General features: G+C 43.5%; 1 protein-coding gene across 1 annotated transcript in view; it reads right to left on the bottom strand.

The window, feature by feature from the left end:
* The window catches only part of LOC120024761 (vacuolar protein sorting-associated protein 13C-like), a 190,907-nt gene that overhangs the window by 35,501 nt on the left and 142,148 nt on the right, over positions 1 to 13,258 (bottom strand). Inside the window, exons 50-52 of the mRNA XM_038969047.1 lie at positions 7,421 to 7,561; positions 1,114 to 1,195; positions 926 to 995 (exon numbers count right to left, since the gene is read on the bottom strand). Coding sequence (XP_038824975.1) covers positions 926 to 995; positions 1,114 to 1,195; positions 7,421 to 7,561 — 293 coding nt within the window. The remainder of the gene's footprint in view (positions 1 to 925; positions 996 to 1,113; positions 1,196 to 7,420; positions 7,562 to 13,258) is intronic.

The following is a 13,258-nucleotide window of genomic DNA, read 5'->3' as shown; positions in this document are numbered from 1 at the left end:
AAGGACTCAACCCTGAACTAAAACACAGATCAGAGAGACTGGTGAAGGACTCAACCCTGAACTAAAACACAGATCAGAGAGACTGGTGAAGGACTCACCCTGAACTAAAACACAGATCAGAGAGACTGGTGAAGGACTCACCCTGAACTAAAACACAGATCAGAGAGACTCGTGAAGGATTCACCCTGAACTAAAACACAGATCAGAGAGACTGGTGAAGGACTCACCCTGAACTAAAACACAGATCAGAGAGACTGGTGAAGGACTCAACCCTGAACTAAAACACAGATCAGAGAGACTGGTGAAGGACTCACCCTGAACTAAAACACAGACCAGAGAGACTGGTGAAGGACTCACCCTGAACTAAAACACAGATCAGAGAGACTGGTGAAGGACTAACCCTGAACTAAAACACAGATCAGAGAGACTGGTGAAGGACTCACCCTGAACTAAAACACAGATCAGAGAGACTGGTGAAGGACTAACCCTGAACTAAAACACAGATCAGAGAGACTGGTGAAGGACTAACCCTGAACTAAAACACAGATCAGAGAGACTGGTGAAGGACTAACCCTGAACTAAAACACAGATCAGAGAGACTGGTGAAGGATTCACCCTGAACTAAAACACGACACTAAAACTAAATATCAATCAAGGACTACGTCTCTTTAACTATAAAAAATAAGGAAAAATAAGAGTACACTAAAAAGAAGTGTGCACTAAACAGAGGTGTGCACACTAAACAGAAGTGTGTACACTAAACAGAAGTGTGTATACTAAACAGAAGTGCGTACACTAAAAAGAAGTGCGTACACTAAACAGAAGTGTGTACACTAAACAGAAGTGTGTACACTAAACAGAAGTGTGTACACTAAACAGAAGTGTGCACACTAACAGTGCAGGGGGGTATAAGCAGAAGACTCACTTGAACTGCGTGACCTGACTGTGTTGGTTAAACCTGGTGATGATGCTGACGTCCATAAAAGGCTTTGGTTCTGAGGATGAAAGACACAGAGAACCAATTAGAGAACACCATTATGTACACACACACACACACACACACACACACACACACACACACACACAGCCATGTACCGGGGAGACCGCAGTTACCTGAGTCCAGAGCGATGGACTTCGGAGGAGGAACAGGGTGGAATACAATGGGAAATATCGCTCCAGTCAACTGGTTGTCTACCTGGAACACACACCGTAAAGACAAGGGTTTAATATCACCAGAGATACCTGGAACACCAGAGATACCTGGAACACACGCCGTAAAGACAAGGGTTTAATATCACCAGAGATACCTGGAACACACGCCGTAAAGACAAGGGTTTAATATCACCAGAGATACCTGGAACACCAGAGATACCTGGAACACACGCCGTAAAGACAAGGGTTTAATATCACCAGAGATACCTGGAACACACGTCGTAAAGACAAGGGTTTAATATCACCAGAGATACCTGGAACACCAGAGATACCTGGAACACACGCCGTAAAGACAAGGGTTTAATATCACCAGAGATACCTGGAACACACACCGTAAAGACAAGGGTTTAATATCACCAGAGATACCTGGAACACACGTCGTAAAGACAAGGGTTTAATATCACCAAAGATACCTGGAACACACACCGTAAAGACAAGGGTTTAATATCACCAGAGATACCTGGAACACACGCCGTAAAGACAAGGGTTTAATATCACCAGAGATACCTGGAACACACGCCGTAAAGACAAGGGTTTAATATCACCAGAGATACCTGGAACACACGCCGTAAAGACAAGGGTTTAATATCACCAGAGATACCTGGAACACACTCCCTAAAGACAAGGGTTTATTATCATCCAGAGATAACTGGAACACACGCCCTAAAGACAAGGGTTTAATATCACCAGAGATACCTGGAACACACGCCGTAAAGACAAGGGTTTAATATCACCAGAGATACCTGGAACACACGCCGTAAAGACAAGGGTTTAATATCACCAGAGATACCTGGAACACACGCCCTAAAGACAAGGGTTTAATATCACCAGAGATACCTGGAACACCAGAGATACCTGGAACACACGCCGTAAAGACAAGGGTTTAATATCACCAGAGATACCTGGAACACACGTCGTAAAGACAAGGGTTTAATATCACCAGAGATACCTGGAACACACACCGTAAAGACAAGGGTTTAATATCACCAGAGATACCTGGAACACACGTCGTAAAGACAAGGGTTTAATATCACCAAAGATACCTGGAACACACACCGTAAAGACAAGGGTTTAATATCACCAGAGATACCTGGAACACACGCCGTAAAGACAAGGGTTTAATATCACCAGAGATACCTGGAACACACGCCGTAAAGACAAGGGTTTAATATCACCAGAGATACCTGGAACACACGCCGTAAAGACAAGGGTTTAATATCACCAGAGATACCTGGAACACACTCCCTAAAGACAAGGGTTTATTATCATCCAGAGATAACTGGAACACACGCCCTAAAGACAAGGGTTTAATATCACCAGAGATACCTGGAACACACGCCGTAAAGACAAGGGTTTAATATCACCAGAGATACCTGGAACACACGCCGTAAAGACAAGGGTTTAATATCACCAGAGATACCTGGAACACACGCCCTAAAGACAAGGGTTTAATATCACCAGAGATACCTGGAACACCAGAGATACCTGGAACACACGCCGTAAAGACAAGGGTTTAATATCACCAGAGATACCTGGAACACACGTCGTAAAGACAAGGGTTTAATATCACCAGAGATACCTGGAACACACGCCCTAAAGACAAGGGTTTAATATCACCAGAGATACCTGGAACACACGCCGTAAAGACAAAGGGTTTAATATCACCAGAGATACCTGGAACACACGCCGTAAAGACAAGGGTTTAATATCACCAGAGATACCTGGAACACCAGAGATACCTGGAACACACGCCGTAAAGACAAGGGTTTAATATCACCAGAGATACCTGGACCACACGCCGTAAAGACAAGGGTTTAATATCACCAGAGATACCTGGAACACACGCAGTAAAGACAAGGGTTTAATATCACCAGAGATACCTGGAACACACGCCGTAAAGACAAGGGTTTAATATCACTAGAGATACCTGGAACACACCCCGTAAAGACAAGGGTTTAATATCACCAGAGATACCTGGAACACACGCCGTAAAGACAAGGGTTTAATATCACCAGAGATACCTGGAACACACGCCGTAAAGACAAAGGGTTTAATATCACTAGAGATACCTGGAACACACCCCGTAAAGACAAGGGTTTAATATCACCAGAGATACCTGGAACACCAGAGATACCTGGAACACACGCCGTAAAGACAAAGGGTTTAATATCACCAGAGATACCTGGAACACACGCCGTAAAGACAAGGGTTTAATATCACCAGAGATACCTGGAACACACGCCGTAAAGACAAGGGTTTAATATCACCAGAGATACCTGGAACACCAGAGATACCTGGAACACACGCCGTAAAGACAAGGGTTTAATATCACCAGAGATACCTGGAACACACGCCGTAAAGACAAAGGGTTTAATATCACCAGAGATACCTGGAACACACGCCGTAAAGACAAGGGTTTAATATCACCAGAGATACCTGGAACACACACCGTAAAGACAAGGGTTTAATATCACCAGAGATACCTGGAACTCACGCCGTAAAGACAAGGGTTTAATATCACCAGAGATACCTGGAACACACGCCGTAAAGACAAGGGTTTAATATCACCAGAGATACCTGGAACACACGCCGTAAAGACAAGGGTTTAATATCACTAGAGATACCTGGAACACACGCCGTAAAGACAAGGGTTTAATATCACCAGAGATACCTGGAACACACGCCCTAAAGACAAGGGTTTAATATCACCAGAGATACCTGGAACACACGCCGTAAAGACAAGGGTTTAATATCACCAGAGATACCTGGAACACACGCAGTAAAGACAAGGGTTTAATATCACCAGAGATACCTGGAACACACGCAGTAAAGACAAGGGTTTAATATCACCAGAGATACCTGGAACACACGCCGTAAAGACAAGGGTTTAATATCACCAGAGATACCTGGAACACACGCCGTAAAGACAAGGGTTTAATATCACCAGAAATACCTGGAACACACGCCGTAAAGACAAGGGTTTAATATCACCAGAGATACCTGGAACACACGCCCTAAAGACAAGGGTTTAATATCACCAGAGATACCTGGAACACACGCCGTAAAGACAAGGGTTTAATATCACCAGAGATACCTGGAACACACGTCGTAAAGACAAGGGTTTAATATCACCAGAGATACCTGGAACACACGCCGTAAAGACAAGGGTTTAATATCACCAGAGATACCTGGAACACACGCCGTAAAGACAAAGGGTTTAATATCACCAGAGATACCTGGAACACACACCGTAAAGACAAGGGTTTAATATCACCAGAGATACCTGGAACACACGCCGTAAAGACAAAGGGTTTAATATCACCAGAGATACCTGGAACACCAGAGATACCTGGAACACACGCCGTAAAGACAAGGGTTTAATATCACCAGAGATACCTGGAACACACGTCGTAAAGACAAGGGTTTAATATCACCAGAGATACCTGGAACACACGCAGTAAAGACAAGGGTTTAATATCACCAGAGATACCTGGAACACACGCCGTAAAGACAAGGGTTTAATATCACCAGAGATACCTGGAACACACGTCGTAAAGACAAGGGTTTAATATCACCAGAGATACCTGGAACACACGCCGTAAAGACAAGGGTTTAATATCACCAGAGATACCTGGAACACCAGAGATACCTGGAACACACGCAGTAAAGACAAGGGTTTAATATCACCAGAGATACCTGGAACACACGCCGTAAAGACAAGGGTTTAATATCACCAGAGATACCTGGAACACACGCCGTAAAGACAAGGGTTTAATATCACCAGAGATACCTGGAACACACGCCGTAAAGACAAGGGTTTAATATCACCAGAGATACCTGGAACACACGCCGTAAAGACAAAGGGTTTAATATCACCAGAGATACCTGGAACACACTCCCTAAAGACAAGGGTTTAATATCACCAGAGATACCTGGAACACACGCCGTAAAGACAAGGGTTTAATATCACCAGAGATACCTGGAACACACGCCGTAAAGACAAGGGTTTAATATCACCAGAGATACCTGGAACACACGCCGTAAAGGGTTTAATATCACCAGAGATACCTGGAACACACGCCGTAAAGACAAGGGTTTAATATCACCAGAGATACCTGGAACACACGCCGTAAAGACAAGGGTTTAATATCACCAGAAATACCTGGAACACACACCGTAAAGACAAGGGTTTAATATCACCAGAGATACCTGGAACACACGCCGTAAAGACAAGGGTTTAATATCACCAGAGATACCTGGAACACACTCCGTAAAGACAAGGGTTTAATATCACCAGAGATACCTGGAACACACGCCGTAAAGACAAAGGGTTTAATATCACCAGAGATACCTGGAACACACGCCGTAAAGACAAGGGTTTAATATCACCAGAGATACCTGGAACACCAGAGATACCTGGAACACACGCCGTAAAGACAAGGGTTTAATAACACCAGAGATACCTGGAACACACGCCGTAAAGACAAGGGTTTAATATCACCAGAGATACCTGGAACACACGCCGTAAAGACAAGGGTTTAATATCACCAGAGATACCTGGAACACACGCCGTAAAGACAAGGGTTTAATATCACCAGAGATACCTGGAACACACGCCGTAAAGACAAGGGTTTAATATCACCAGAGATACCTGGAACACACGCCCTAAAGACAAGGGTTTAATATCACCAGAGATACCTGGAACACACGCCGTAAAGACAAGGGTTTAATATCACCAGAGATACCTGGAACACACGCCGTAAAGACAAGGGTTTAATATCACCAGAGATACCTGGAACACACACCGTAAAGACAAGGGTTTAATATCACCAGAGATACCTGGAACACACACCGTAAAGACAAAGGGTTTAATATCACCAGAGATACCTGGAACACACGCCGTAAAGACAAGGGTTTAATATCACCAGAGATACCTGGAACACACGCCGTAAAGACAAGGGTTTAATATCACCAGAGATACCTGGAACACACACCGTAAAGACAAAGGGTTTAATATCACCAGAGATACCTGGAACACACGCCGTAAAGACAAGGGTTTAATATCACCAGAGATACCTGGAACACACGCCGTAAAGACAAAGGGTTTAATATCACCAGAGATACCTGGAACACCAGAGATACCTGGAACACACGCAGTAAAGACAAGGGTTTAATATCACCAGAGATACCTGGAACACACGCCGTAAAGACAAGGGTTTAATATCACCAGAGATACCTGGAACACACTCCCTAAAGACAAGGGTTTAATATCACCAGAGATACCTGGAACACACGCCCTAAAGACAAGGGTTTAATATCACCAGAGATACCTGGAACACACGCCGTAAAGACAAGGGTTTAATATCACCAGAGATACCTGGAACACACCCCGTAAAGACAAGGGTTTAATATCACCAGAGATACCTGGAACACACGCCGTAAAGACAAGGGTTTAATATCACCAGAGATACCTGGAACACACGCCGTAAAGACAAGGGTTTAATATCACCAGAGATACCTGGAACACACGCCGTAAAGACAAGGGTTTAATATCACCAGAGATACCTGGAACACACCCCGTAAAGACAAGGGTTTAATATCACCAGAGATACCTGGAACACACGGGTATCTCTAGTATGTAAGGGTTAGGGTGTAGGGGTTAGGGTGTAGGGGTTAGGGTGTAGGGAGTAGTATATATGTAGGGGTTAGGGTGTAGGGGTTAGGGTGTAGGGAGTAGTATATATATGTAGAGGTTAGGGTGTAGGGGTTAGGGTGTAGCGTGTAGTATATGTAGGGGTTGGGATGTGGCCCGGAGACTTCTCTGATGAGGTGACTGTTTAAACTAGGGTTAGGGTGTAGGGAGTAGTATATATGTAGGGGTTAGGGTGTAGGGGTTAGGGTGTAGGGGTTAGGGTGTAGTATATATATGTAGGGGTTAGGGTGTAGGGGTTAGGGTGTAGGGAGTAGTATATATATGTAGAGGTTAGGGTGTAGGGGTGTAGGGGTGTAGGGGTTGGGATGTTACCTGTAGCCAGTGTAGCTGGGCCCGGAGACTTCTCTGATGAGGTGACTGTTTAAACGAGGGTTAGGGTGTAGGGGTTAGGGTGTAGTATATATATGTAGGGGTTAGGGTGTAGGGGTTAGGGTGTAGGGAGTAGTATATATATGTAGAGGTTAGGGTGTAGGGGTGTAGGGGTGGGGATGTTACCTGTAGCCAGTGTAGCTGGGCCCGGAGACTTCTCTGATGAGGTGACTGTTTAAACTCCACGTGAATCCCAGACAGGAAGTTCCTCCTGATATTACTGGAAAAGGGCTGACGCATCACCATGGGAACCTTCCCAAAGTTCACCTGCATAGGTAAAGAAGGTAAATATTCACATCCATGTCTGTTTCCCCTACTCCGCGTCCCCTACCCCCCACTCCGCATCCGCGCCCGTTTCCTCTACCCCGCCTACATTTCCTCTACCCCGCGCCCGTTTCCTCTACCCCGCGCCCGTTTCCTCTACCCCGCGCCCGTTTCCTCTACCCCGCGCCCGTTTCCTCTACCCCGCGCCCGTTTCCTCTACCCCGCCTCCGTGCCCTCTACTCCGCGCCCGTGCCCTCTACTCCGCGCCCGTTTCCTCTACCCCGCCTACATTTCCTCTACCCCGCGCCCGTTTCCTCTACCCCGCGCCCGTTTCCTCTACCCCGCGCCCGTTTCCTCTACCCCGCGCCCGTTTCCTCTACCCCGCGCCCGTTTCCTCTACCCCGCGCCCGTTTCCTCTACCCCGCCTCCGTTTCCCCTACCCCGCCTCCGTTTCCCCTACTCCGCCTCCGTTTCCCCTACTCCGCCTCCGTTTCCTCTAATCAGGTTATTGAGAAGGATGTGCTTGAAAGGACGCACATAACTCTGCAGTGTTGGGTTGTAATTGGAGAGTCTCCGTCTTAAATCATTTCCCACACACAGTCTGTGCCTGTATTTAGTTTTCATGCTAGTGAGGGCCGAGAATCCACTCTCACATAGGCACGTGGTTGCAAAAGGCATCAGTTAACAGCGCGATTTGCCAAGGCAGGATACTCTGAGCGCAGCCCAATACAGAAATCTGGCAGTGGCTTCTGATTAAATTCACCGCTTGTTGCAATTTCGATGAGGCTCTCTTGTTCAGATATCGGTAAGTGGACTGGAGGCGGGGCATGAAAGGGATAACGAATCCAGTTGTTTGTGTCGTCCGTTTCGGGAAAGTACCTGCGTAATTGCGCACCCAGCTCACCTCAGGTGCTTCGCTATATCACATTTGACATTGTTTGTAAGCTTGAGTTCATTTGCACACAAAAAAATCCAACAATGATGTCCTTGTTAATGAAGACAGAGAAGAGCTCCAAATTCTTAATCATTGCCTCAATTTTGTCCCGCACATTGAATATAGTTGCAGAGAGTCCCTGTAATCCTAGATTCAGATCATTCAGGCGAGAAAAAACATCACCCAGATAGGCCAGTCGTGTGAGAAACTCGTCATCATGCAAGCAGTCAGACAAGTGAAAATTATGGTCAGTAAAGAAACTTTAAGCTCGTCTTTCAATTTAAAAAAGCGTCAATAATTTTCCCCTTGATAACCAGCACACTTCTGTGTGTTGTAAAAGCGTTACACGGTCTCTACCCATATCATTGCATAGTGCAGAAAATACACGAGAGTTCAGGGGCCTTGCTTTAGCCAAGTTAACCATTTTCACTGTAGTGTCCAAAACGTCTTTCAAGCTGTCAGGCATTCCCTTGGCAGCAAGAGCCTCTCGGTGGATGCTGCAGTTCTACCCAAGTGGCGGCGAGAGCAACTGCTTGCACGCGCGTTACCACTCCACTATGTCTCCCTGTCATGGCTTTAGCGCCATCAGTACAGATACCAACATGAGCAGCAGCTACGTTTGGCTACATACGGACCGTTAGTGGAATTCCCGCGAGAGAGTAACGGTTCATGTGATTGGATGTTAATTATTTGACTAGAGCTACCTGTATTTGACATTGTGTTGTTATTTCGCTGAACACTAGATGGTTTAATTTTATTTTTGGCAGGGAAACGAGGCTACTCAAGCAAGAAAAAAAAAACTCACCCAGATGGTTTAATCTTCAACAAAAAGGGTCAGATGACAATTAGGGGAAAGAAAAAATAAATCTATTGAAGCTCCCTCTGAGGAGATCTGTGGTGAGATCCGTTGGAAAATATAAATGGATTATTATTATAATAAATATAATAATTAGAATAAAATAAAAAAATGTGAATCACATTTTTATTTGGCGTACCCCTGACGGCATTGCGCATACCCCTGGGGTATACCTGCTCTATTCCAATAGATGGTTTGGGTTCTAGACATCTCTAATAAAACAGATCAGATGGTTTGGGTTCTAGACATCTCCAATAATACAGATCAGATAGTTTGGGTTATAGACATCTCCAATAAAACAGATCAGATGGTTTGGGTTCTAGACATCTCCAATAAATCAGATCAGATGGTTTGGGTTCTAGACATCTCCAATAAAGCAGATCAGATGGTTTGGGTTCTAGATATCTCTAATAAAGCAGATCAGATGGTTTGGGTTCCAGACATCTCCAATAAAACAGATCAGATAGTTTGGGTTATAGACATCTCCAATAAAACAGATCAGACGGTTTGGGTTCTAGACATCTCCAATAAAGCAGATCAGACGGTTTGGGTTCCAGACATCTCCAATAAAGCAGATCAGACGGTTTGGGTTCCAGACATCTCTAATAAATCAGATCAGATGGTTTGGGTTCTAGACATCTCTAATAAATCAGATCAGATGGTTTGGGTTCTAGACATCTCTAATAAATCAGATCAGATGGTTTGGGTTCTAGACATCTCTAATAAATCAGATCAGATGGTTTGGGTTCTAGACATCTCTAATAAATCAGATCAGATGGTTTGGGTTCTAGACATCTCCAATAAATCAGATCAGATGGTTTGGGTTCTAGATATCTCCAATAAAGCAGATCAGATGGTTTGGGTTCCAGACATCTCCAGTAAAACAGATCAGACGGTTTGGGTTCTAGATATCTCCAATAAAACAGATCAGATGGTTTGGGTTCTAGACATCTCTAATAAAACAGATCAGATGGTTTGGGTTCTAGACATCTCCAATAAAGCAGATCAGATGGTTTTGGTTCTAGACATCTCCAATAAAACAGATCAGATGGTTTGGGTTCTAGACATCTCCAATAAAACAGATCAGATGGTTTGGGTTCTAGACATCTCCAATAAATCAGATCAGATGGTTTGGGTTCTAGACATCTCCAATAAATCAGATCAGATGGTTTGGGTTCTAGATATCTCTAATAAAGCAGATCAGATGGTTTGGGTTCCAGACATCTCCAATAAAACAGATCAGATAGTTTGGGTTATAGACATCTCCAATAAAACAGATCAGACGGTTTGGGTTCTAGACATCTCCAATAAAGCAGATCAGACGGTTTGGGTTCCAGACATCTCTAATAAATCAGATCAGACGGTTTGGGTTCTAGACATCTCTAATAAATCAGATCAGATGGTTTGGGTTCTAGACATCTCTAATAAATCAGATCAGATGGTTTGGGTTCTAGACATCTCCAATAAATCAGATCAGATGGTTTGGGTTCTAGATATCTCTAATAAAGCAGATCAGATGGTTTGGGTTCCAGACATCTCCAATAAAGCAGATCAGATGGTTTGGGTTCTAGATATCTCCAATAAAACAGATCAGATGGTTTGGGTTCTAGACATCTCCAATAAAGCAGATCAGATGGTTTGGGTTCTAGACATCTCTAATAAAGCAGATGGTTTGGGTTCTAGACATCTCCAATAAAACAGATCAGATGGTTTGGGTTCTAGACATCTCTAATAAAGCAGATCAGATGGTTTGGGTTTTAGACATCTCCAATGAAGCAGATCAGACGGTTTGGGTTCCAGACATCTCCAATAAAGCAGATCAGATGGTTTGGGTTCCAGACATCTCCAATAAAGCAGATCAGATGGTTTGGGTTCTAGATATCTCCAATAAAACAGATCAGATGGTTTGGGTTCTAGACATCTCCAATAAAGCAGATCAGATGGTTTGGGTTCTAGACATCTCTAATAAAGCAGATGGTTTGGGTTCTAGACATCTCCAATAAAACAGATCAGATGGTTTGGGTTCTAGACATCTCTAATAAAGCAGATCAGATGGTTTGGGTTTTAGACATCTCCAATAAAGCAGATCAGACGGTTTGGGTTCCAGACATCTCCAATAAAGCAGATCAGATGGTTTGGGTTCTAGATATCTCCAATAAAACAGATCAGATGGTTTGGGTTCTAGACATCTCCAATAAAGCAGATCAGATGGTTTGGGTTTTAGACATCTCCAATAAAGCAGATCCGATGGTTTGGGTTCTAGACATCTCCAATAAAACAGATCAGATGGTTTGGGTTCTAGACATCTCCAATAAAGCAGATCAGATGGTTTGGGTTCTAGACATCTCCAATAAATCAGATCAGACGGTTTGGGTTCTAGACATCTCCAATAAAACAGATCAGACGGTTTGGGTTCTAGACATCCCTAATAAAGCAGATCAGATGGTTTGGGTTCTAGACATCTCCAATAAAACAGATCAGATGGTTTGGGTTCTAGACATCTCCAATAAAGCAGATCAGATGGTTTGGGTTCTAGACATCTCTAATAAATCAGATCAGACGGTTTGGGTTCTAGACATCTCCAATAAAACAAATCAGATGGTTTGGGTTCTAGACATCTCTAATAAATCAGATCAGATGGTTTGGGTTCTAGACATCTCTAATAAATCAGATCAGATGGTTTGGGTTCTAGACATCTCCAATAAATCAGATCAGATGGTTTGGGTTCTAGATATCTCTAAAAAAGCAGATCAGATGGTTTGGGTTCCAGACATCTCCAATAAAGCAGATCAGATGGTTTGGGTTCTAGATATCTCCAATAAAACAGATCAGATGGTTTGGGTTCTAGACATCTCCAATAAAGCAGATCAGATGGTTTGGGTTCTAGACATCTCTAATAAAGCAGATGGTTTGGGTTCTAGACATCTCCAATAAAACAGATCAGATGGTTTGGTTCTAGACATCTCTAATAAAGCAGATCAGATGGTTTGGGTTCTAGACATCTCCAATAAAACAGATCAGATGGTTTGGGTTCTAGACATCTCCAATAAAACAGATCAGATGGTTTGGGTTCTAGACATCTCTAATAAAACAGATCAGATGGTTTGGGTTCTAGACATCTCCAATAAAGCAGATCAGATGGTTTTGGTTCTAGACATCTCCAATAAATCAGATCAGATGGTTTGGGTTCTAGATATCTCTAATAAAGCAGATCAGATGGTTTGGGTTCCAGACATCTCCAATAAAGCAGATCAGATGGTTTGGGTTCTAGATATCTCCAATAAAACAGATCAGATGGTTTGGGTTCTAGACATCTCCAATAAAGCAGATCAGATGGTTTGGGTTCTAGACATCTCTAATAAAGCAGATGGTTTGGGTTCTAGACATCTCCAATAAAACAGATCAGATGGTTTGGGTTCTAGACATCTCTAATAAAGCAGATCAGATGGTTTGGGTTTTAGACATCTCCAATAAAGCAGATCAGACGGTTTGGGTTCCAGACATCTCCAATAAAGCAGATCAGATGGTTTGGGTTCTAGATATCTCCAATAAAACAGATCAGAATGTTTGGGTTCTAGACATCTCTAATAAATCAGATCAGACGGTTTGGGTTCTAGACATCTCCAATAAAACAGATCAGATGGTTTGGGTTCTAGACATCCCTAATAAAGCAGATCAGATGGTTTGGGTTCTAGACATCTCCAATAAAACAGATCAGATGGTTTGGGTTCTAGACATCTCTAATAAAACAGATCAGATGGTTTGGGTTCTAGATATCTCTAATAAAGCAGATCAGATGGTTTGGGTTCTAGACATCTCTAATAAAGCAGATCAGATGGTTTGGGTTCTAGACATCTCTAATAAAGCAGATCAGATGGTTTGGGTTCTAGACATCTCTAATAAAGCAGAT

The sequence above is a fragment of the Salvelinus namaycush genome, chromosome 30, assembly GCF_016432855.1.
Source record: "Salvelinus namaycush isolate Seneca chromosome 30, SaNama_1.0, whole genome shotgun sequence".
Lineage (NCBI taxonomy): Eukaryota > Metazoa > Chordata > Actinopteri > Salmoniformes > Salmonidae > Salvelinus > Salvelinus namaycush.
This window is presented reverse-complemented; position numbering and strand designations above follow the sequence as displayed.